This window comes from Triturus cristatus, chromosome 2_1 (genome assembly GCF_964204655.1).
Source record: "Triturus cristatus chromosome 2_1, aTriCri1.1, whole genome shotgun sequence".
NCBI lineage: Eukaryota > Metazoa > Chordata > Amphibia > Caudata > Salamandridae > Triturus > Triturus cristatus.
The window spans coordinates 362,476,562-362,503,274 of NC_140581.1; the positions used below are offsets into that span (position 1 = coordinate 362,476,562).

Below are 26,713 nucleotides of genomic sequence, written 5' to 3' on the forward strand. Positions count from 1 at the left end.
CATATCAGCCTATCCTTTACTACTGTTGCACACCCAACAACCTGTGCCTCAGAGTTAATTGTCCCACTATAGCAGCCAGTGGCGTAGCAATGGTGGGGCAGTCCACCCAGGGCGAGTGCAAGTCCCTAGTAAGTGGTACCCCTGGTACCTAGCGCAGGGAGGTCAAAGAGGGTCCCTAAGGGCTGCAGCACATATTGTGCCACTCTAAGGATTCTCACCAATCACATACAGACTGCCACTGCAGGCAGTGTGTCTGGTGCAGACAAAAGTGAAAACATGACATGGCACATATCCCTGCTTGCCATGCCTACAGACATTGCATGCTAGATAGGTAAGTCATGCTTACAGCAGGGCTTACAGCCATAAGGCAGGGTGCACTATTCTACATGTGAGAACATACCTGCATGAGCAGATGTGCCCCTGTGCTGTTCAATTCAATTGCTGCCAGTACAAGTGATCAGGGAAGCCATTTTAAGTGCATGTACTGGACTCTGGCGAAAACGAGTTCCCGACCTACAAGATGGATTTAGTGAGAACAGAGATATTTGGCATCATACAACTCATATTAATAAGCCCACACCGATTCAAGTGATGGTTTAATTAATACATGCACCCGGAGGGCAACCTTATTGGTGCCCCCTTAAAAGCTAACGACTACTCGTGTGCTTGCTGACTGGTCTTAGCCAGCCTGCCACCAGACAGGTTTCTGACCTCCCAGGAGTGAGGACCTTTGCTCTCAGGAGGTCAGGAGCAAATGCCTGCTCTGGCACAGGTTGTTTACACCCTCTCCCACAGGATGACCTGCAAATTAGCATTCCAAGGAAGGTAGCTTCAAAGAGCCCAACACATTTGGGATGCAAATCTGGCTTCCCTCACAGGAGAGGATGCCAACCCCCTCCGTCCAAGGCCCTATTTGCGCCTGGACAGATGGGAAAATTAGTAGTCAGAGAAGCATATTCACCCTCAGGCTAGTTCCACCCCTAAGGTGGGCTACCGAAGTGAAGATGACATTTCAGCCTGCCATCTTTATAATGACAAACTTAGGGACTCTGGGACAGCGTTATGCCCACTTCTCACAGGAAGAGGTCGTATGGGGGCGTAGTGACCCCTGGGGTAGATAGCTCATTGGCTCCTACCCTACACTCCCCTAACACCCCCAAATCTAGTTTTTAAGGGAGATCCTAGCACCAGGAAAGCAGATCCTGTCGACCCAAAAGAAGCAGAAGTACTGAAGAGCCGTGAAAAGCAAGAACTGGAGGAGAAACAACTGACTTGGCACCAACCCTGCCAGCCTGTTAGCCTATTCTCGACAATTGCGCCAAAGTCATCTCACCCGCCAGAGCCGCAGAACACCTTGGTCTTGCCCACCGTGGACCTTCCGACACCACCTGCAGCCACAGTGTGCAGGCCCCCTCAACTGCGAGAGTCTACGGTGATGAAAACCGACAAATCAAAGTACATCTGCACCGGTCACCCCTGGCCCATGGAGAAGAGGACCAAAAGTGTCCCCACGTCCCCGGGCATGGTGAGACCTGAGCCCTCCTTGTGGTTCAGATCAACTTGCCTCCCAGTCCAAACCTGCAGCCTTTTTCATGAAGACCAATCCCCATAGACTAACATTGGGCCCCCAACGATGTATTGCACCTCTGCACCTGGCTCCCCGGTGTGACCTCTTGGTGTTGCCTTGGACCTTGCCACATACTCAACTTAAGTTCAGGAGATTAGTCTCATAAGTCACTGTACTCTACCTGTATGCCATATTTGGTTTTCCTCCCAATGGATAACATAACAGCCTCTGAAAATTGCACTTTGTCGACTTTTGCAAACAAACTATTTCTATCTGGAAATGTACTTACCGGATCATAATGATTCTGGTGTCTAAATATATATATATAACGATGTGTGTTATTTTTATAAACTGATGTGCATCTCCTTATTGAGTCATGTGTATTCTTTATTGACTGCGTGTATTTTGCAGATGTCGAACACTCCTCTCTGATAAGCCTATGGTTCTCAATCAATGCGGGGTCTTACTAACCACTCCTAGATCTCAGCAGCAGGTACATAACCACGTTTTCTACACATGTGGGACTCCAAAAATATAAAGAGTTGAACTTCAACATTTCTTAAGAAGTGAAAGTATTTCAGAATGTAATCAGTGAGGCACTGTCAGGACTGCAAGGTGTTCTAATCAGTAATGATATCTTGATAAACACCAAAACAGTCACTGAACACTACGAAAGACTCCGAGCCATCCTGAAAACAATTTCAGAGTGCAGCTTCCAATGTCACATATCCAGCTAAAGATGATGGCAGAGTGGCGAAAGATGATACAAAACATTGCCAGTGAGGACATACAAATAACCAATATGACTGAGGGTGTTGTAGTGGCACAAGTAGCTCTGAGGCACATGGAAGTGCAGCAACATGCAATGTATCACTTACCTTGGCTGTCCTAGTGCAGCGGGAAAAGTAAATGCACTTGGGGGCACATGTACCAGATAAACTTGCAGTGTTTGCTTTATTTGTAAAAATGAAACTAATATTTGCAATGATGGCTCTCGGAGCTGCCACGTGGCTTGGGCTCAGCACCCTGTACACCCTTTCTATCACACAAAAAAGTTAAGAAACCTGTGGGTTATGAAGAGTTCTTTGTCCATTGCTCCAGGAAATTCTCTGAGTTGCCCCTCTTAGCTCTCTGGGTACTCAACAAAGATGAGGTTATTTCACCTCGGTCTTCCTTCCGAGTCTTCTGGTATGTCTTCTAGGAGGCGAGTTTGCCTGATATGAATCTCATACCGTCCTTTAGGTTAGACACCTCCGGTGTCAGGTGCGGCACAGTGTTCTCTGATTCTATGGACTTTTCCTTTACGGAGATCAGCCCGCATCAGGTTAACCTCCAGCAACATGGTGTCTATTTTATTCTCCAAGGAGATGGTAGACTGTTCTGTAGCCGCAAGCATTGGTCCCCCATTAGCTCTTCTGTGGTTGTTAATTTATGTGAATTATCCATACTTTTTCCAGCCTTGTCGCCTCTGGTGCTACAGGCATGTTGCTCTATACAGGTTTGTTTGAATGCTCCAGGGGTCTAGCTAGCCCTATATTTCCAAGTGAATGCTAGAAAGCTCCAAAAGACCCTCATGTTTTATTGAAGTGGCTGTGCCGGTCTCATCTCTTGTGATCAGCACTTCCCACCTCCGGTCGTGTCTCTTATAATCATCACATCCCGTTGTCTCCTTGCAGTCAGTCCCTCTGTCTCAGGTCCCACTGTGTTCGAGATCTTTCCCAAACCTGCCCTCTCCAGACCCTTCTATTTCTGCTAGTAATTCTTTGCCACTTGTTGTTGCCCTTCAGTTGGGGTACACCTCAAAGGAGACCTCTACCTGGTATCCGTTCTCTGTCTGTATTTAGAAGCAGGGGGAAACAGTCAGGGCCATCTTCTGTGTTCTGTTCCCTCTGCTGCCAGTACTGGATCTGTCAGGTTCCAGCCACTTGCCGGGCTTTGTGGCGACCCTCCTGATTCACAAAAAATAGGGGCCGCTCTCTCAGAAACGGAAGCCTTCTCTTGCTCTTTCCTACAGTCACTGCCAGCGGCTGGTCCAATGCCATACACCAGCTTCACGCTGTGTAAGGGTGTGTCATCAGTCCAAGCTTAGCGTAGGCCCCCAGGTACCATGCCTACACTCATCCTGCTCACTTGTACGGGTCAGCAGGCTATTTCTCAGCAGGGGATGCATGTGCAGGTAAAGCTCTTACCATGTCTCCTCTATCCCTCGATCTGCTCCCTTCTCTCAGCCGAGAGCAGGAGCACCATCTTGGATCTTTCATTGTGCAACAAAGCGTAAATAATCTGGCACACCTTCTCTCTGCTGGCTTTCGCAATCTTGTTTGGTTCTCTAGTATACCCCCAAATGGATTGGGGGTTGACAGGATCAGTTCCAGCCATTGGGTGCAAAATTCTTGTTGATTAGCTTGAGAGTCCGAGGACTCAAACATTCAAACTGAGTATCAAAGATATTAATTGACAATCCAGGCAGTAGTGTCATTTGAAGATACGTCCACTAAAACCTTCATACAGAAAATTCAAACACAGCAGATAGCAGTGAAACTATTGATTACTCGTTTGTTAGAAATATCATAGAATCACTTTTAGGCTGCTAATATCCAAGTAGATACAGTGACACAATCTCATCAAAACACCACATAGAGCTTACAGAAGAACATAATGTGTTTTTAACTCATCTGAGAAATCAGTGAGATACCCAATGACTGCCCTGTTGATCAGGCAGATAGAGTAATCGTTTGCAATATGACAACCACTGCATTTACACTCATGGGGTGACCCTTAAAATTCCTTGCAATTCAGAGACGCAGTCAAATGACCATGTTACAATAGACACACTCAGAAGATGTTGCAGGTACTCCTTATCCTTACCTTACTCCTTACCCTTACCGGCTATGTACTACGGGGCTCATTAATAAGAAACTGACACATCAGCATCGATGTAAATAGGCCGCAACCTGGTGCACTGTTTACGCCGCCGGTTCACCACAAAAAGTGACTCAACGGCGGCGCAAAAGTGTGACAGGGGGCTTGTAAATAAGCCCCTATATTTCGGTCATTCATAAGGAAGTATAGTCTCCTGGAAGCAAGTGACCCTGTCAATTATTCTGGAAACATGTGAATAGAACAGATGTGTATCCAAATTGTTAATAATTGGCCTTCCGAGTCCCTACTTAGCCCACACATGCCTTGCTTGGAAAGCACTGAGAGCTCCAATAGACCACAGAGTTTTGACACTAATCAGTGGCTTGCAGCGTAAACACAGTTTTCAACAGCAGGTATCATTGATGTGACGTCTCCTTAAGTGGTTTTAAAAAGGCAAATACATGATTAAAATAGAAAACCTGAAACATTTGCTTTCAGGTGGATAGCGTATGCTGAGTAGTGTCCATGCTGTAGCTAGTGTCCTATTTGTGACCTATGAGGTGAGGAGTCTGCCTCCATAACACGTATCCAGCACCAGTGCTCCGTGACGATTCAAGTCGATAGGAGCGAAAAGAATATCCACGTGTCACTTAGCATAGAGAGTCTTATCAACAAGCGTGGGCGGCGTTTGTATCTCTGGGCTTCAGGCCACACAGAAGACTGTGAGCTCAGCCATGCACACAAATTCAATGATCCTGAGAACGCCCGGCTGCCATCCTGTTGGAACCAAGAGGTGGTCCACGCAGACGCCATGACAGAGTCAGGCGTGGTGTACAGGGTCAGACTGGGAGTCCTCGCTGACCCACATGAGGGCCCCAGACCATAGGCTTCACTAGAAGCTCCTCACGACCAGCGCTTCCTCAGAAGCCTGCCCACAATGAGGGGGGCTTGGGGTGGCATTCAAAGAATGTCCACCCCCGGGCTGCTTCGGGCCGATGGAATGGCCCAGAGCAAGTGCGCGCAGGCAAGACGCCTGCTTTAGAATGCGCAGTTTTCAAACGCCGCATTCCAATCATTTGTCAGTTGGGGGTCCCCTGAGGCAGGTAGGCAGCAGCGCTTTGCTTTTCGTGCCTTTTATTGCATTTTTGACCCAGCGCTTGGCCTTTTTTATTAATTAAATGATGGCTGAGTCCTCAGTTGAGGTTAGGGAAGCCCTGAGAATGCTTTGCCAGGCAGGGAGGGAGGATTTATTGGCCCCTGGGGTGCTGGGTCAAGCCTGGACTGGTTTATTTAAAAGAAGGGCTTCTTCTGACGGGGTTTCTGCTGCTATTTTAGCCTGTTCTTTGTCTGACAGCTCCCCCAAGAACGTTTCTGTCAAATTGCAGAGTGGTAATGGTAAGCTTTTAAAAGGGGATTCTTCTCTCACCTCATGTCAGCAGCCTGCTTCCTCAGGTTTGGGGAAAGGGAGTGGCAGGTCTCGCACACGCTCAGTCAGAGGCAAATTTCTCAGGAAAGCTACCTCTCTTAAAGCGGACTGTAGCAGCACAGATGATGTGCCTTTATTTGACAGCGAGGTGATGGCGCCGCCTAGTGGGGATTTACATATGGCTAATTTTGATGCTAGTCAGAATACTGCTTCCCTGAAAACAACTGCTAAACGGGATGTTCCTATATTTGGTAACAAATTTCATTTGTCAAAAAGTGCTTGTTCTGCGTCTGGTGATAGGTCTCTCTCACCAGTGTTTTCTTGTGGGAGTGGAGAATCGGCTTCAAGCAGTGTGGTTTTGTCCACTGGGGACAATTCCAGGGTTGGTGTTAAAAGCTATTCTGGTTCTAAATCAGCTATGAGCACCCAGGTTTTGCCTTCTAATCGGAGTACAGAGGTTCTCCTTTCACGCCTTGAGTTTGGCAGTGTCAGAGATTTGTCAGTTAAGGATAAGAGTGCACCAAAAGGGCAGGGTCAATGGGTGTGGGTTAGTGATGAGGGTAAAAGAGATTCTACTTCATCAGAGCTGCCTTTGGAGCCTCCTATGTCTGCAAGTTCTTACGGCTTGCAGGCCAACGATGGGTCAAGACTGCAAAAGGGCATCAGGTGCAGTGATACGCCGTTGAACAGGTCTAAAGCGTCCTGTTCTCTTCCTCAACAATAAATGGAAAATACAGATGTGGTTTTCCCAGCACCTTTGGCTAACCACAAAATTGTGCAGTTCAAAAAAGCGGTGAACTGGAGACATTTTGATGGTGGAATAGGGGATGGGGATCAGCCATCTTGCAGTGGGGCCTTTCAGGGGGTTTATGATAATGGGGCAGATGAATTTTCTGATCTGGAAGAGGGTGCAATTAGGGCTGGGGATGAGGATGTCATTACAAGTTTCCAGTCCAGCAAGGGGGATCACTAATAAGATCTTCAAAGCTCATATTTTACAGATGAAGGAATCAGAATGGAGTTGGAAAGACTTCAATAGATATACCAGCGGCAGTGAAATTGCTGGTTTTCAACGGTGGACAAGCCCTTTCAGTCAGGTGAGACGCAATGTAATCATCCTTGTAGTAATGCCAATATCAGAAAACGCAAAGCTGATGAGATTTTAGTTAAAGTTTATAAATACAGATGCTAAGGCTTGCTTTAATTGTGAGAAACCTTTGCACTTACAACAACCGTCACCCCCTAGTACTGGCAAGGACAAGGGCGAATTAAAGGGGTCTGACAAACTGGCTCAGAATGATTCACCGTCAAAAGTACAAGAGGATAAAGAGAAGGTAGCAGGTTTAAAAAGGCTTCCTTATATGGGTCTATCCATGCCCCTCAGTTCCCATTTAAATAAGAATACCAAAGATAAAATTTGGAGAGGTGAGTTTGTTGATTTCTTTAAGTTGCTTCACAGGGAAATCCAATCTAAAGAAGGTTTCAGGGAAGAAGCTTGGGAATTAGATAAGAGACCTAAAGTTCCTACCGACATAGATTCTTGGACATCAGAATTTTTGCAAGTGTTTATTGTGAGAAATTTCCAGACCGAGTAGTATCTATCTTTAAATACTTGGATACTAGGGGGCGCTAGAGGGCGCCGAACCAAGATGGCCGCACAAGAGTGAGGCTCCCGCCGGACCGGGCACTTCCACGATCCTTTCTACCATCCTGACCAGGCTTTCCCTTGCCTCACCTCCACGGCTGTGTCCGCAGTGACCTACGCTGCTCCCCGATACCCTCCACGTCTCTGGAGCTGGCCGGTGTGCGGAGATATTCGCCGGAGTTCCCGCGGCCGAGGGAGAGTGCTCATCGACGGCCGGCGAGCTGCGGGAGGCGCGATCCACGATAGCCCGGGGCTCCGGGGCCTTCGCGACTCTGGACGGCTCCGACCGGCGAGGCTGCAAAAGACGCCGGAGGATCGGCGGCAATCCCTGCATGGTACAGTTGCTTCGCAGCAGGCGTGTGGCGACATCTCTGGGGCTGAGACGAACCGAGGGGCCCTCCGCCCGCTTGGCCTCCGCTGGCTGAGGCCTACACCTTGAGACGCACGCTCGCAGGCTACCGCCGCCCCCACTTCGGATCTCCGAGCGCTGGCTTGGGGGCTCTCCTGCCCCTCCCCCTCCCCCACAAGCCTCTACGTGGGGAGTGACACTTACCTGGGACCTGGCTGCCGGATCGTGCCGGGGGGGACTTCGGAGCGTGGCTCTGTCGGCGCCTGCTGTCCTGCATTGACCGGCTGCATGGGCTGGGGAGCCGTGCCGTCTGCTCCCCCCCTCATCGGCGACTGCGAGTGCGTGGAGCCCCTGACCCGCCATACGCTACGGAGGTCACGTTCGTGCTGGCCCGGCCACTCCTTGCTGCTGGCCTTCACTGGCTCACTATTTGCTATCCTGTGAGCGCGGGGCCCGGAGACTGTTGCCACCCCCCCCCCCCGTTGCCGGCCTCCCTGTTCGCTCGCTCGCTTGGGGACTGCCCCCTGGACTGGCCGCCTCCCTCACTTCAGCGATCCTCGAGGCAGCCGCACCACCCCTGTCCACTCGCGGGGCTGCGGCCTGGCTGGGACGGAGCCCCCTCGCCTCGCCTGTTGTCGGGGCGACCTGGGCAGGTTCGTCCGCCGATTCCGTTTCCAGCCTCACTACAGTTTGGGAGGCGTTCAAAGTTACCGTGCGGGGCTGGTGCATAGCTAAGGGAGGTGGGGTACTTAAGTTTCTACGCGGAGAGTTAAGCAGGCTCGAGGCTGAACTCCGTCAGTTAGAGACCGAAATGGAGCGAAATGGGCGAGAGCCCGGCACAGCGGCACAGATGCGAGAGAAGCTAAATGAGTACACGGAGGCCGCAGCCAAGGAGAGTAAGTTTCTGGGGAGACCCTATGTCTCCCGAGTGTACGGCGAGGGCGACAGACCTGGCAGGGCACTGGCCTCCGCGACTCGCTCCCCCAGGTATAGCAATTATGTTACCGCCTTGCTGGATGAGCATGGTACCCCACAACGGGATCTTGCTGACCAACTCAAGGTCCTCACGGATCACTACACTAGGCTCTACTCCTCCCACAGGACCACTCCGATAGTGTTGCATGATTACCTGGACGACACCGCGCTTGCATGGCTGGGCCCCACACAGCAGCAGTTCCTCCATCATCCACTGGAACTAGATGAGATAACGGACGCAATCATGTCCATGAAGTCGGGAAAGGCGCCAGGGTCGGACGGGTTACCGATCGACTTCTACAAAGCCTACAAGCATGTGCTGGCCCCTATTCTGCAGCAGGTGTACTACTCTTCATTAGAGGAGGGATCCCTGCCTGCCACGATGCGTGAGGCCCTCATAACGTCTTTGCTAAAACCTGGTAAGTCGCCGGAATATTGCGACTCCTACAGGCCCCTCTCGCTGTTAAATACAGATGTTAAAATATTAGCGAAGGTCCTGGCTACTCGCCTTAATCTCCTTATGGAGCGTCTCGTGCTCCCTGACCAAGCCGGGTTTGTTCCCAACCGTGCAACTTCTCACAATTTGCGCACTCTCCAGGCGGTGATACAGGATATTGACCCGAAGAGCGAGGCGGCCGCGGTCTTTCTCGACGCCACTAAGGCGTTCGATTCCCTTGAGTGGGACTACCTCCTAGCCCTGCTGGAACGGATGGGCATGCCCTTTAATTTCCTGGACTGGATCCGACTGTTGTACTGCCGGCCGCAAGCAATGGTGCTGCTCAATGGTGCCCGCTCCCCCCCCTTCATGATTCACAGAGGGACCCGACAGGGATGTCCCCTCTCCCCGGTACTGTTCGCACTTGCCATAGAGCCCTTGGCAGCCAAGCTTCGGCAGCATCATAATCACCGGTCTCTTATCTACCCTGAGCGCCAACTGCTCATTGCACTATATGCTGACGACATGACTCTTTATGTGCATAAGCCGCGCGAAAACTTGAACCCCCTGCTGCGGGAGGTCACTAAATTCGGGGCCATCTCGGGGATTCAGATAAACTGGACGAAGTCTGCCCTGTTCCCCTTGACAGACAACACTACACGGTTCCCTCTTGATTATCCCCTGGTGTGGGAGCAAGAGGAGATTAAATACCTGGGCATCCAGGTGACTAGAAATCGGGAAGCCCTAATTAGAGCCAACTACGGGACTGTTGTGGATAAACTCACGGACAAAGTCTCCCAATGGATCCGTCTCCCATTGTCAATGGCGGGACGGATCTCACTGATTAAAATGGTGGTCCTCCCTAAACTGCTGTATCTCTTTACAAACATACCGTACAGTCCTGGCGCTTACTTCTTTCGTGCCCTCAACTCTCAGCTGTCTCGACTCATCTGGGGAGGCAAGCAGGCCCGACTCGGTCTGCGAACCCTTATGTTACCTTATCACCAAGGGGGGTTTGATGTCCCCAATTTCCAGCGATATTATGATTGCGCACAAGGTCACTTTGCCGCTTATTGGCTTCACCCCCCCCCCTTTATGGCTCACTTGGCAGTCGAAGATGGGTATATGAGGCCGGAACAACCTTCCGGATACTTGTACACGTCAGCCCGAATAGAAAATAGAGACCCCACCACGGTCGACTGCACTGTCCGTGCCTGGAAACGACTGGCGGACCACATGGGAGTGAAATTCCTATACTCTCCACGTATGACCTTGGCCCACGATCCAAGGGTGAGTGTGGCCCGTGAGGAAATTGGCCGTAGAATGCTCGCAAAGCTTGCGGTGCACACCTGGGGAGATCTGTACCACCAGGGGAGTTTCCGCACGGCTACACACTTCTTCAGAGACACCGCTCCTTCCGTTATGGACACCTTTCTGTACATTCAGCTCCGGCAAAATATCAAGGCAGTCACCCCTGACTTTCCCAGCGAGCCGGACACTATGGCGCCCCTCCATGCCCTGCTGCAGAAGGGGACCCCGACACATGTGGTTTCCATGTTATATACCCACGCTCAGGCTGACTCGTCCCCCCCCACACTCCGAGCGCGTAATGACTGGGATTGCGATTTGGGGGAGTCACTTTCGGACGCCCAGTGGGAGGAGAGCTGCTCCCATACCAGCGCGGTGACGGGAAATGCCCGCCTCCGCCTGGTTCATTTTAAATTTCTGCATCGCCTCTACTTTACACCCGCTAAACTACACCGCTTCGGACTCCGGGACAATGATTGCTGCTTGCGCTGCAGACGGCCGGGAGCGGACTTCATGCACCTGGCGTGGTCCTGCCGGGCAGTTGCCGCCTATTGGGGTGAGGTGTTCACAGCCCTCACTGAAATGATTGGGGTAAGCATTGCTCCTTGTCCTAAGATTGCCCTGCTGGGCCACTCCAACCACGCGGTTAAGACGCACCGGAAATTCTTCGCGATGGGCCTTCTCCTGGCAAAGCGCCATGTCGCCTGCAGGTGGGGGCGGGGGCGAGCGCCTAAGTTCAAAACCTGGCTGGATACGATGACAACTTGGCAGGAACAACTGCACAACTATTCAGAGCTTCTGCCTCACAAATCGCGCCCCAAGGACCTTTGGGGTCCCCTCACTGCGTATCTGCTAAAACTACAGTTCCCAGACGAGCCCACGACAGGCGCGAGTCGGGATGATCCAGTGGAGGGTCGCCCTACCTCACCGGCTCCGGCACCTACTCCGCTACCAGCTGACACCGGCTTGAACCCCTCCCCTCCCGCACTCCCTTAGTTCCCCATGCATGCTACGCAGGCGCTCCCGCTACACTCAGCTGGCTTCACGCGTCCCGGGGAATCACCTAGCGCCCCCGGGTTGTGCGGGCGGAGGGAGCCGCGAGCTTATAGTGACCCCCCCCCCCCCCCCACTACGGCATAGCATTCACTACAGGATGCCGCTTCATGTCATGCTCTCTAATATGACCATTGCCATGCCCTCCCAGCTGACCGGACAGGGCCTTGGGGCGCGGGACGTCGGCTCTCTGGCTGATGCCTGCGCGCCATGGCATGCTGCGCGACCTGCACAGCCAAGCGACACACTGCCATGGATGCCTGGGGCTGGGAGTGCTGGATCCTTGCTGGAAGAGCACAGTTTATGTAGCACTTGTTTAGTTCCGTTATTAAAGTTGAATGAAACCTCATGTTCCTCCTATTGGATTACCTCATGCTGCTCTGATTGTCCACTACTACACGTCCACACAGTTCTAGTTCCTATGCTACGCGGCCGGCCCGTTTGGGTTGTAGGCGACATGCTGTGTAAACTTGAGATTGCTTTTCAAAATGTGTTCAAGGATGCCCCCTCACTGCATGTTGTCGCTGCCGGCCTGATCACTCAGGATGTAGGCGTACAGCTGTGTACTATTTCTTCATGCTCAATAAAGGTTTTTTTAAAAAAAAAAAATAAAAATAAAAAAAAAAAAAAAATACTTGGATACTATCAGAAAGGCTCAGTCCGAATTTGGAGGTTTTGCTTGTCTCCACTATGATGAGGAATTTAGAGCCCAGCTAGTCCTCGTTACTGATAAACCCTGGGTGGAGGTTGTCAACAACGAATTATGGGTTCAATGGATGTATCCACAGAGGCCTCCTCCTACCATGGGAGGGGTGGGTACCTGGGCCAAACCTCAATCACTCATTCTGGGAGCGTGTTGGAATTTTAACCGAGGTTACTGCCAAAAGTATCCCTGTAAATACAGACATGAGTGTTCAAAATGCAGTGGTAAGCACCCCATTTTGCAGTGTTTCAGCAAACAAGCCAAAGGGTGTACTGTCGGACAGGGTAAGGGCGGGGTGCTCCATTCCAGCCTAACTACAAGGGCAGTTACCCCAATTGATATTCCCAAGCTATGTCATTGGCTTCAGTTCTATCCTCTGTGGAACAATGCTTTAAAATTGGAATGGGGTTCAAGGAAGGCTTCCGGCTGGGTTACCAAGGTCCTGATGCCGCAGGTTGGCTCTCAATTTGAAATCCACTAATCAATTCCCACACATTATTGCTAAAAAGTTGCATTCGGAAATTGCTGAGGGCAGAATGGCTGGTCCTTTTTCTACCTGGCCTCTTCCCAACCTTATCATTTCTCCCTTGTGTGTTGTTCCACAAAAGGCACATGGCAAATTTTGCATGATACAGCATTTGTCATGGACACAAGGTTCGTCAGTGAATGATTTCATTGCCAAGGAAGATACTATGGTACAGTTTGCTTCAGTAGATGTGGCTCTTGAACTGGTGAGGAAAGCCGGCTCACATGCGGAGTTGGTTAAATGTGACATTAAATCTGCTTTTAGATTACTCCCTGTACACCCGGGGGATTTTGCATTGCTTGGTATCCATTTTGAAGGGCAATATTTTGTCGATAAAGCTTTGCCTATGAGTTGTGCAGTTTGTCAACTTTTTGAGGATTTTAGTTAATTTCTTCAATGACTTTTGTCGTTTAGATCAGGTCATGTTCAAGTGTCACATTACCTGGATGACTTTCTGTTTGTTGGTGTTGCAAAGACTCAAAAGTGTAGCAGAGCTCTTCAGACTTTTCAGGCCATAACCAAGGAATTAGGTGAGCCTCTGGCAGAGGAGAAAACGAAGGGCCCTGCAACATGTTTAATTTTTCTGGGCATTGAAATTGACACAGAGAAAATGGAGGCCGGATTGCCATTAGCAAAAGTAAAAGAGATTTTGGACTTCTTGGAACATGCTAGGTTATCTCAAAAACTCACCTTGTTCGAGATGCAAGGATTATTGGGTCATTTGAATTTTGCCTGCAAAGTGGTGAAAGCTGGCAGGTCCTTTTGTCGTCGGTTACGTTTTGCTATGTCAGGTATTACATTACCTCATCCCAGAGTTCGAGTGTCTCTTTCTATGAGAGCTGACTTTGAAGTATGGATTATCTTTCTCAAGGTCTTTAATGGATTCACCATTTGGTATTTAGACGAAAATATTTTGTGGTCAATTCAGATTTTCTCTGATGCATCAGGGGCCAATGGCTTTGGGCTTTACTGGGATGGCAAGTGGTGTGCTGAAACTTGGCCAGAGAAGTGGAATACAGAAAAGCATAGTATAGCATTTTTTGAATTATTTCCACTGATTGTAGCATTGGCAGTTTGGGGACCATGGTTGGCAAACAAAACCGTTCTTTGCAATGTAGACAAGAAAACTGTGGTTGACCTGGTCAATGGTCAAAAGGCCAAAGATAGACGTTTGCTAAAATTATTACAGAGATTCATGCTTGGTTGCCTGATGTTCAATGTAACGTTTAGAGTAAAACATGACCCAGGTTTGGATAATAATATAGCACATGCGTTATCTCGTTCCCAGTGGCAGAGATTACGTGGTTTGGTACCCGGAGCAGACTCCTCAAGTGAAAACTCAGATTCCTCAAGAGGTATGGGAGCTAGCAGATTAAAGATACGGCAATTAGTTGAACACTCTCTTGCAGACGGTACACGTTTAGCTTACAGAAGAGCTTGGGCTGAATTCCTACACCTGGGTGCTGCTTGTCACAGCAATGATAAAATAGGTTGTATAAATCGTAACAATGATATCTAACGGTTCGTTTTGGACAATGTTGATAGGTATATATCAGCCACTAGATTTGCTGGGAAACTGTCAGGCGTTTCTTTCTTTTTTGGGGGTATGAGCCATCTTTAGGAGAACTGGGTAGGAGAAATTTACCAGGTTGGTCTAAAATAAAGAAGCGCTGTGCTGTACTGAGAAAGCCTATATCTCTTTCCTTACTGGGCAACATAATAACAATTTTACAAAGAATTTGCTTTTCCCATTTTGAATTTTTGTTATTCAAACTTTGCATATTATGGTTATTTCTTGGGGCCTTTAGGATCTCAGAGTTATTGGTAAGTCAACCTCTCAGGGGTTAAAAGCTATTCATGAGAATTTGCTTTTCAGCACCAGGATGGTTCTGTTTTAACAGCTTCCCAAAGGTTAGCAGTTTTACGAGAAGCTTTACGTATCTTTGGTCTCAAACCCATGGAATTTGGTACACATTCTTTTAGAACAGGCGCTGCCACAAAAGCTGTTAGAGGGGATTTTTCGCTGCAACAGCTGAAATGTCTAGGCCGCTGGTCATCTAATTGCTGTTTAAAGTATGTTAGAGATTTCGACGATTTATAGATCTGTTTTGGCCTTCCTAACATCTTTTTCTTTTTAGGTGCCCTGTTGACCCGACCGGCATCCATGACAAGCACCTGGATCGTCGGACACTCCTTTATTAAGTGGGCAGCCGGACAGGCTGAACGAAACCATTATGGACTTAACCTAGGGTTTAGCTTTGAGGACATCAAGATTGATTGGTGGGGAAAAAGTGGCATGCGTTGGGGGCAATTGTTGCCGTTGTTAAACGAGTTATTTTCTTCTAAACCATGCCCTAACGTACTACTTATTCATTTGGGGGAAAACGACTTGGTGCAACTTTCGGGCCTGGGTCTCCTTATTGAGATAAAGGCTGACTTAGAACTGATCATCACGTCTTGGCCTGCCACAAGACTGATTTTAACGGCTCTGGTACCAAGAAGGGTGTGGAGGGGTGCTGATAAGTTCTCTGCAGTTGACAGAGCCATGAGAAAGGTCAATAGGGAGCTGCATCATTTCTCTATTTTTAATGGGATAAGTTGGTTAGCTCATGAGGATATTGGCAAGGATGATTTTCAATTTTTCAGGCCAGACGGTGTTCACCTTTCATTTATAGCAAACAAATTGCATTTAGTGAATATCAAAGAAAAGTTATATGATATGTTGGGGTTGCAACCTTGGGGCTAAGAGCTGTATTGGCTACACTCTCTTATTTGTCAGGTCAAGTTTATATTCCACAGTCATTTCTTATATATTCTCCTTTTTTTTTCCTCTGTTGAAGCGACATTGAGGTCAATACGTTTGTCATGTTTCTGGCATTTCATTAAATCTATTTAATTAAAGAATTGGTTTGAAATGCTGACTTTAATTTGACTCAAAAGCTTGGGGGTGGGGGGGAAAAAGGAAAAACGCCTGTTCAGGGTTCTTTCCTGGTGGCAGGTTCAGACGGGATTTAGGCAGGCAGGAAGGGTTGGGGAGGGCAGAATAGCTTAGGACAGACGGAAAACAGATTACAGAGGAATGAGGGAGGAGGGAGGAAGGAGGACAAACTAAGAGGTTGGGGACGAGTTTCAATATGGGGAAAATTCATGGGGGATCAATATGGCATGGGGGATCAATATGGGGGAAATTTCATGGGGGATCAATATGGGGAGAATTCATGGGGGATCAAGGAGAGGTGGCGGGAGGGTTACATTTGAGTTGTGTTAATCTTGCTTGCATTATTGTAATTGAATTGATTATTGCTAATAAAGCGACCTTTTACCCCCATTCGGTCTGTGATGTAATTCATTGTCCGATGCACCAGTAACACTCGACACAAGGCCCTGGGCAAATTACATGTACCTACGAATGCAGAGTGGGTGAAGGGCGAACAGGGGTCCCAAGGAGAGCAAGCAGATCCGGTAGCTAACCCCTTGGTGTGATGTAATTCATTGCCCGATGGGGGGCTTAAGGGGTGGCATTCAAAGAAAGTCCACCCCTGGGCTGCTTTGGACCATTGGAATGGAAGGTGCCTGCTTTAGAAGGCGGCGCTTTCAAACACCGCGTTCTAATCGGTTGTCAGTTGGGGGTCCCCTGAAGCAGGTAGGCAGCAGCAGCGCTTTACTTTTTGTGCCCCTCCCACCCTCCCTTAAGTTCGGTTATTTGTTTTTCCTAGGAGCTAGGTTGGGGTTTTTGCAGGTTCAGGGAGGCTTACTTTTTTACAGTAGGCAGATTTGGATGGGATTTAGGCAGGCAAGAAGGGTTGGGGCAGGCAGAATAGCTTAGGACAGAGGGAAAACAGATTACAGAGGAATGAGGCAGGAGGTAGGAAGGGGGAAACACTAAGGGGTTGGGGACGAGTTTCAATATGGGGGAAATTTCATGGGGGATCAATATGGGGAAAATTCATGGGGGATCAAGGAGGGGTGGCGGGGGGGTTACATTTGAGTTGTGTTAATCTTGCTTGCATTATTGTAATTGAATTGATTGTTGCTAATAAAGCGACCTTTTCCTCCATTCGCTCTGTGATGTAATTCATTGCCCGATGCACCAGTAACACTTGACATGAGGTCCTGGGCATATTACGCGTACCTACGAACGCAGAGTGGGTGAAGGGCGAACAGGGGTCCCAAGGAGAACAAGCAGGTCCTGTTACTAACCTCCTGGCATGCTGACAGACTGACAAGGACCTCCTGCTCTGGCGGGGGCACAGCCAGAAAACCAATAGCACTTACATGTAGGATATTATTAAAAACTATCTAATGGTAATTTATTCAACATAATAATTACTATTTATGTATTTATTTATATAGCGCCTGAATCGACCCCCGAAGGGGTATCTCTGTGCTCTTCGGACGGGCAACGGGAAAAGAAAAAATTCTACAACATAATCCGAGACAGAAAATAATAGTCTTCAGCTGCTTTCTGAATTTGTAAGTGGTCGGGGCATTGTCTCAGATGCAGAGGGAGCTTATTCCAATAGAGAGGGCCCAGGTGGGAGAGAGCCTTCCCACCCAGCCTGGCTGGGTGGGAAGGCTCTCAAGAAGAGACTTAGATCCACAAAGAAGAGACTTCGATCCAGAGGGAAGGGACCTAGAAGGCAAGTATGGTGTAAATTTCTCGGAAAGATAGGCGGGCCGAGATTGAAGAGAGCCTTATGAATGGTGCAGCAAACTTTGAACTTAACCCGTTCGCTTATTGGGAGCCAGTGAAGCTGACAAAGAAGAGGGCAGGAGGCAGTCCTGGAAGGGGCATTGAGGAAAAATCGCGCCAAGGTGTTCTGGACTACCTACAATCTGCTGAGCGAGGACTCATTAGCAGAGACCAAAAGGCCATTGCAGTAGTCCAGACGGCTAAATATGAGGGCCTGAGTCAGGGTCTTCCGAGTTGAATCTGGAAGCAAGGGAAAGACTCTGCATAGTAAGCCCAGCGTATAGAAACAGGAGATAGCTGTCTGAGCAGCGTGCTCCTTCAGAGTAAGAGCCTGGTCCAGGCGAATGCCCAAGTTCTTAACAAGGGACTTTGGGGCAGGGGGAGCACCAAGGTCCGCAGGCCACCATTTGGGGGTCCATAATAGGGGGGAATCTCCAAAGAGCAAGATCTCTGTCTTCCCAACATTACATTGGAGGAAGTTACTTCTCCTCCAATTTGAGATAGCTCTCATACCAGAGGAGAAGGCCGACTGTACCAATGGAGTAAATTTATCAAAAGGGAAAAGCAGCGGTGTATTGTCGGCGTAAGAAATGGGGATAAACCCACAAGACCTAAGAAGGTTGGCCAAGGGTGCAACATAGATATTAAACAAAGTGGGGCTCAGACAGGAGCCCTGGGGCACTCCCTTGGTCAGATCCATAGACGTCTCTAAGTCCGACCTCCTTCAATCTCTTAAGCAGTATCTGATGGGAGACCATGTTGAACGCGGCAGAAAGGTCCAACAGCACCAGAATCATAGATTGGCCCCTGTCTAGGGTCATCCTGATGTTATCTGTGACCACTAGCAGGACTGATTATGTGCTGTATTTGGGCCTAAAGCCTGACTGGGAAGGATCTAAGCTACCAGTGAGTTCGACATGGTTGGATAGATGTTTGTTAATGTGCTTCTCACACAGTTTGCTCAGGAAGGGAAGAAGCGAGATGGGGCGGAGATTGGAGAAATCCGTCAAAGGAGCCTTGGTGTTCTTACGGATAGGCATAATCTGTGCTGCTTTCCATTCTGAAGGAACATGACTCGCTCTCAAAGAGATATTGAGAAGACACTCGATGGAAGGAGACAGTTAACAGGCTACAGAGGTGACAACTGTGGCTCGGATAGTATCTGGGGGAGCCTGATTTCACAGTGCAAAGCAATGTTTCTACATCTGCCAAGGTCACAGGGGGGAAGCTCTCAAGCAACTGGGAGGTTGCCTGTTCTGGCAGATCAAATGCCATAGTGACCGAGGGCTGGCTCCCTGACGGGACAATTTTATCGTAGATATGCTCTATTTTCTGCGAGAAATATTGTGCGATGTCATTACAAAGCGTTTGCCAGGGGACCACTGGATTATCGCAGGCCTTAGGGTTAATGAAAGACTGAAGGATACGGTAAAGGATTTCAGGAGCATTGCCAGCCTGGTCTAATTGAGATGCAATGTGAGCTTTACATGCAGCCTTTATATTTTTATGGTAGCCGGACAGAGTGACCAAGAATCGGTCTTTATCCCTCTCGTCATGGGTACTGCGCCAGCGTCTTTCGTGTTTTCTACAAAGTTGTTTATGAGTTCGGAGCTGGGGAGAGAACCAAGCAGTCTGAGGATGCTTAGGGAGGTTAGGAAGTGATTTTGATGAGGCAAGTTGGTCGATGGCGCTGGAGACAGCAGAATTGTATTTGGCAAGAGCATCCTCTATGTTGTCTGGTGCAGTGTCCCAAGGCGCTAAGAAGGAGGCTTGAAAGCGCTCCGGGGTGACTTTCTGCCATTGACTGCGAGTGTGGTAAGTGACAGGGTTTGATCTTTTCATCTCCCTAGGACCTTGAATGGAAAATTCAATTGACGCATGATCCTACCAAGTCAGTCGCTGTGGAGGTTTACACAAAATGCTGGAAGAGTTGGAAAAAATGATACCCAGTGTGTGACCTGCTGTGTGAGTAGGACCTTCATTGAGCTTAGATAGCCCAAGGGAGCTAGGTCTGCCAGGAGTGTCAGTGCGTCAGTGGTGGAGGTACATTCACTGTAAACGTTGAAATCACCCAGCAATAGAAAATTGCTCCTCGAAATCACGTGAGGGGCTATAAGTTCAGTAAGTTGTAGTGAGAATTCGGCTAAAGGACCTGGGCGTCGATAAACTAGGGCCCCCTTCCAACTAAATTGGGAAGAAAAGTCTATTCGGAAGAACAGGATTTCCATATAGGCATTGCAGCGCTGTTCCCTAGGAGTTTCATGGCGTTGCGGGAGCACTGAAATGTTAAGTAAATAGTTGAATCGAAAAAACAAGAAGGAACCGCAAGGGCGTGGAGTAAAGGGAGATAAAATAGTTTTTATTTTTAAGGTAGGTTAAGCAATTATGTCTCACGGTTTAGGCGAGCCTTGCTTTGTTAGCACTGTGAGGAGGACGATTGATGTGGAGGCCATGCTTGAAAAATAAAAGTTATCAACTAAAAATTTGTGCCCACCCCAATTACAGATTAGTTACCTTGCCTTATGCATTTAACAAAGCGTGTACAAAACCTATCTTTTTTTTTTATACTGGATCTAGGGCTAAACATGATAAGTCAGCACTGAAAATTAAAAAGGCACTTCTTGTTATGTTGCCTCCCCAATCTGATGAGCAAATGCACGAATAAATACATGTAATAAAATGATAGAGAGAGAAACTGTTTTAGTACACAATTTGGGCACCACGAAAATCAGGATGATGCTTAAAACGTACCTTTCGCACTCCAGGAGGGGGCAGTGTAAAGGCATCTGACTGATCTTGTGTTGAAAGGATGGAATGCAGCGCAATTAATTTGTACCTGAAATTTTTGAGAAATCAAATAATAAAATCGTTTTCCAGCGATCAGAAAAACATATACAGATAGCGAAGAATGAAACAAAAAGCTGCAGTTTCACTCATTAAAAGGATTAGCAGCCTGAGTCACAACAACATAAGCCCTACGTTACAAGGCTATTCAATGCAGAACTTTAAAAGACAGAATAGTAAAGCTAACATACCACCTTTCATCTACGTTCTTTAATGTTGTATTTTTGCAGTACTTGAAATTGTGAGAGAGGAGGTAATGATGTAGCTTCAATTACTATAACATGGCTTTTGAAGGGGATATATATATATATATATATATATATATATATATATATAATAGAATGTTGCGGATTTCCTATGGAAACACGGTCCTAACTATAACTACCTACTGGCGACTGCCAGTAGGTAATATATATATATATATATATATATATTCACTGAAAAAACCATAGGTTTCAGGGGTGTTATAGTTAGCTGGACTTTTCACTTGTACAAAACCATTGAAATTCCCCCGTTATAGTTAGTTCAGCTAACTATAACTCGCGCGCCCGCAATGCACTGCTGATGACGTCACATATTACATCACTCATGACATGGTCAGTGACATCACTCATGACATCACTGATGACAACTCAAATGACATCACTGATGACATCATCCAGTGAAGGTGTGTTTTTCTGAAAATTAAATATGTTTTATATATGTATATCTCAAGGTCGATGGAAGAATAAATGGGTATATAAGTGTCTAAATGGATGATTTGTTTTTGAAAAATTGATTGTGTAACTGACTGATTAAGTGTATTATAGTGAATACATGGCTTAGTGAGTAATGTTTAAATATGTAAATATCTATATCAGTCTCTCACTTTGTGTATAAGTGGCTGCATGGGTTGGTGAGTAGCTACATGGGTGTCTATATAGGTTATTAGTTGGTTTTTTGAGTATCAGTCTGAGTGTCTGCATGGTTCGGTGGGGGGTATTACGTAGTGCATAGGTGCATGAATGAGTGACTCACTCTTTGTATGTGTTGAAGACAGCATGTGTGCAGGACTGTATGGGTGGATGAGTGTGTGTATGGGTGTGTTAGTGAGTGAATGACTGTCTCAATAGTGTCTTTATGAGTAACTACATATGTTTTAAACTAGTATATGTGACTATTGGTGTATATAAGTGAGTATATGTGAGAGTGAGAGATTGAAAGAGTTCCTGTATGAATAAGTATGTGTTTCTATAAGTGATTGTTTAAAAGACTAAGTATGTGTAAGTTTCCGTAGAAGTAAGTGTGGTGGTGTGTGTATAACTGTATATGCAAATAAATGTATGTTTGATTCTTTATTAGCATGAGTGGCTATGTGTGTGAGTAACTCTATGGATGAGTGCCATTGTGTAACAGGATGTATAGGTGTATGAGTACATATGATGAGTGAATACATGTATGAGTGACTGTATAGGACTGTTGGTGAATGAGTGGATGTGTATGTGGATCTTAGAATTACTGAAGAGGTTGTTGTAACTGGTATTGGTATGTCCATTGTTTTGAAAATTTTAGTCTCTATTTTTGAATGTGTGTATCAAAGGTTATATTAGGGTGAGAGGAGGTCTGCCACTCTATCACAAGGATGATTTCATCAGTGATGTCATCAGTGATGTCATGAGTGATGTCACTGACCATGTCATGAGTGATGTAATATGTGACGTCATCAGTAGTGCATTGCGGGCGCACGAGTTATAGTTAGCTGAACTAACTATAACGGGGGAATTTCAATGGTTTTGTACAAGTGAAAAGTCCAGCTAACTATAACACCCCTGAAACCTATGGTTTTTTCAGTGAATTTCTGAGGTTTTTTAAATGCTAATTCCTAACTATAACGTGTCTGAAACCTATGGTTTTTTCTGTGAATTTCAAAGGTTTTTTAAATGCTAATTTCTAACTATGCCTACAGAGATAGGACATGTGAAGAATGAAGAAAAAATGCACAGAAAGAAAAAAAAGAAGTGCAGAAAGAAGCAACAGAAGTCCTCAAAGACGAAGAAAAGTGCAGGAAGAAGGATAACGTGCAGACAGAACAAAAAGAAGAGCAGAAAGAAGCCTTGTTGCAAAATAATCCTGTACCCTCAACTTTTTCAGACGGATACTGGTGGTAACTGAGTCTGACTAACCAGTCCTAGAGCCAGTGCTATGTTAAAAGACACTTAGAATACAGTGAAAACACCTACATACACTAGGGAACATTATGCGTTAGGGTCCCCCTGTGATTAGCATGACCTCCTCTGTAAGCCCCTAGTATATAATAGGGCAGGGCGATTAAAACTACCTCTTAAAACAGGCCACAGGGCGTTTTTGCACACGTTAACTCAGGCCCCGTGCCCTCCCTTCACCACTGTGTAAACACGCCCTGTGTCCGTTTTTAGTTGGGAGATTAAGTTCATTTGAATCCTGAGGGTCCCTAGGGTCCAACTAGCCCACTAGGTACCTCCAGTGAGTGCCACAGAGCTGCGTTGCAGAGAGGTGTAAAAAGTGGCACGGCCTGGACCACCTCTCTGCAATGCAGCTCAGTGGCGCTTACTGGAAGCACTTGGTGGGCTAGTTAGCCCCCAGGGGCCCTCAGTATTGAAGGAAAATTATATCCCCAATTTAAAACGTGCCATAGTGCGTGTTTGCACACGTCACCTCAGGCCCCGTCCCCTCCCTTCACCACTGTGTAAACGCGCCCTGTGGCTGTTCTAAGTTGAGAGATTAAGTCCCCTTGAATCCTAAGGGTGCCTAGGGTCAAACTAGACCACTAGGTACCTCCAGTAAGCACCACAGAGCTGCGTTGCAGAGCGGTGTAAAAAGGGGCTTGGCCTCAGAACACCTGTCTGCAGCGCAGCTCCCTGGTGCATACTGGAGATGCCTGTTGGGCTAGTTGGCCCTCAGGGACCCTCAGTATTGAAGAGGAATTAATTCCCCAACTTACAACTCGCCAGGGGGCGCGTTTGCAGAGTGCTGCAAGGAGGGGGTGTGGCCTCCGGCACGATGCCAGTCTTTTATTTATTTTAATTTTTTAAGAAGGGGGGCTGTGTGGTTCCCCTTCTTATTCTAATTTATTGGCCCTGATGACCCCATCCCCCAGGGTCTGTCTCCTAATTATATTTTTTTGACCCCAATCCCCAGGGCCGGCCACTGTTTTTCATTATTTTAAAAAAATATATATTTATAGACACACCTAGGACATGCTGGACAAACCGTACGTACCTATCACCATGACGATTTGCGTGATATTCATTAAAAGGCGACTATGCATACAATGAATCCACGTGGAATGTATTTACACCACTAGTGAAGCTCTGACATGTCTGATGCCCTACCGTGCCTAATCCTGGTAGACACCCTTGTCGTTTATTTATACAAACATGGGTAGCTATTGACGGGCACATTTAATACACATGCACACCAAGCCATTCAAAGGGGATTCGACAAAAATTCGACCAAATCTATGCAAGAAACCCCCCTCACGGTTAATAAAACACACATCCACTGCCGGATGTGTAATACTTTTTATTTTACTCTCTGGAAAGGGGACGAACATCACTTGAGAGTCACAGCGCGCTCCTGGCAGAGCCCAATGCTGTGTTACACCCACCATTGCCTGCTGAGTGCCACACACCTCTGTGTTGTATTCCACTAGCTAGTGCATATGCTATGACACTCTCTAGCCCATGTGCACTGTAACACCACCCCGTGAATATGTCATGCCACACTTGTCTTCGCACGGGTTATATTGCCCCATCTAACGTGCCTTCCTCGATGCCTATGTTATAACGCACAGTGCTATGCCATACATATTACAATCTGGGATCCATATCTTTGTCACAGTGCATATGCAACGTTACACTCCCCAGCACATATTTTATATTACAACTTTAGAGACTAGTTAGGTTACACAACACTGCCCTGTGCATATTACACTCCAAGGCGCATATCGCATAGCACGTGCTAGGGCCTGTGCTATCTCGCGCTCTCCAATGAATCTGTCGTTGCGCACAATGTATTGCATATTATATTTCACGCCCGGTTCATCTTATATCACACTTTTTGGTGCATAGTTTATACCATACACTATATCTAGTTTTCATTTTCAATCGTGCTCTCAGGACTATGTTCTATATAACACTGTGTTCATCTACCCTTTTCACAGGCATTACATTTTGCGATAGGGGGTGGAGGGTCAGGGGGCGTTTCTGACAAGTGAGCCCGGAGTCACAGTCACAAACGTCCTCTTCTTCCTGAATAAAAGTGAGATTATGCTGCATACTTGTTCATATTTTAAGTAGTTTGCATAGACACACATTTTAAAAACAATAAAGTTCCTAATACCCGCCTTCTCTGAACAGTTAGCTTGCTGCCCCATCCCCCTCCTCCCTATCCTCTGTTGTGTAAATCCATGGACTAGCCTCCTCCCTCCTGCCATGCATGGTCTGATGTGCGGCCACTGCCCTCAATTTAGTATGATGTACCAGTCCACTCCTCCTGCCCTCCATTGCCCAATTCTATGCCCCATCATTGACCTCCTGCTTAAACTCTGTGCTTAGCTTGCTGCCCCTATTCTCCTTCCCCCTGCCCTCCGATGTCTTTGTGTATGCCCCTGCTCCATCCTTTTTGCCCACCATGTTCCATGGACCTGCCACTCCTATCTACTCTGAGTGTTCTGTTGAGCTGCCACTCCCCTCCCACCTGCCTAGCATTGTCAGAGGACTGTAACCTGTCCCTGCCACCTCCACCCTGCCTGTCCACATGCCATGCCCCTATCCTCTTCCTCCTGTCCTACATGGTCCATTGTACTGCCACACCCTTCTGCCCTCCCTGGTCTGTTGTGCTGCAACTGCTCCTCCTGCCTGCCCCGTGTGGTCTGTTGTGAGGCCCCTTCCCCTGAACTTTCTTGTCTGTGCACAGGTCCTGACCCTCCCTTCTATCCTCCATCGTCCTTTGTGCATGCCCCTGCACCCTCCTTCTTGCCCATCATAGCCATTGTGCTACCACTAACCCTTCCACTTGCCATGCATGGTCTTCTGTGCTGCCATGGCCCCTCCCACCTTCCCTGTGTGGTCAGTTAGCTGCCCCTGAACCCCTCCCACCTTCCCTCCATGGTCTGTGTGTATGCCATCACAGTCTCACTGTTGCTCTTCATGGTGTGTCTTGCTTCTAGTGCCCATCCTGCCTGACCTCCATGGCTATCTTGCTGCTCCTGCCCTTCCCCCTTGCCCCCAGCCCTCTGTTTACATGTGCAGACCCCTACTCCCTCCCTCCTGGCTTGTCTGTTCCATTGTAATGCCCCTGATCCATCCCTCCTGCCCTTTATGGTCTGCTATGCTGCAGCTTTCTCTCCTGTCTGTCCATTATGGTCCTGCCTCTTGCCCCTCTGTTCTCTGTTGTCCATGTGCATGGTCCTGTCCCCTCCCTCTTGCTCTCTATGGATTGTTGTGCTGCACTCCCGTGCCGCATGCCCTGTGTGGTGTATTGTGCTGCTGCAAACCCTGATGCCTGCCCTGCAGGGTCAGTTTGGTGCACCTCTCCATGTCCCTCCTGTCCTCTGTTATCCAAGTCCATGTCCCTACCCCATTTCCTTCCATGATCCAATGTACCATACTTGCGAACATTTTGAACTTGGTAAGAGGGAGATTTTGAAAAACAACTGGGGTATTGATTTTCCCCTTTGAGTTACATTGAAAAAGAGGAGATTGTAGACAGGAGACAGATAAAATAAAGCCCATTTGAGCTTAAAAACATTGGACGTTTCCTGGCTGAATCGGGTCTGTTGGCATGTATGGTTGTACTACCATTGCCTCTTACTTCTGCCCACAATGGTCTATTACATTGCCACAGCCTCTCTTGCAAGTCCTGTATTGTTGGTTTGTTGCCCCTGCCCCCCTTTCCACTGCCCTCCATAGTCTGTTGTGCTGCCACGGCCCTTCCTGCCTGCTCAGTGTGGTTAAATTGTTGCCTTTGCACCCTCCTACCTGCCTTCAATTTTCAGAGTCTGTGCCCCTGGCCTCTGCCTCTCAACAGTATCCTAATGAACAACTAGATTGCTAACATTCTATATTTATTACAAAAGTGTGGAACGCCTTACGTCATCTTGATGTAATCAAAACTGTAATACCTAGAGCATTTCCTTTAGAAATTACATATATGAGAGGGTCTTATTGGCATTAAAATTATGGTTAGTGCTCTAAAAGACTAAAATAAGGACATATTTTCTGAGTTTTCAAATAGCGAGAAAGCACTTTTTAAATTATTTGTTACCTTTATGTTTTTTTATCCAGTTGACCACTTGATTAAATATT

General features: G+C 47.6%; 1 protein-coding gene across 1 annotated transcript in view; it reads right to left on the reverse strand.

Annotated features, from left to right (window-relative positions):
- The window catches only part of DHX29 (DExH-box helicase 29), a 1,004,292-nt gene that overhangs the window by 146,643 nt on the left and 830,936 nt on the right, over nucleotides 1–26,713 (reverse strand). The window contains exon 17 of the mRNA XM_085631302.1: nucleotides 20,295–20,379. Within this exon, the coding sequence (XP_085487428.1) occupies nucleotides 20,295–20,379 (85 nt within the window). The remainder of the gene's footprint in view (nucleotides 1–20,294; nucleotides 20,380–26,713) is intronic.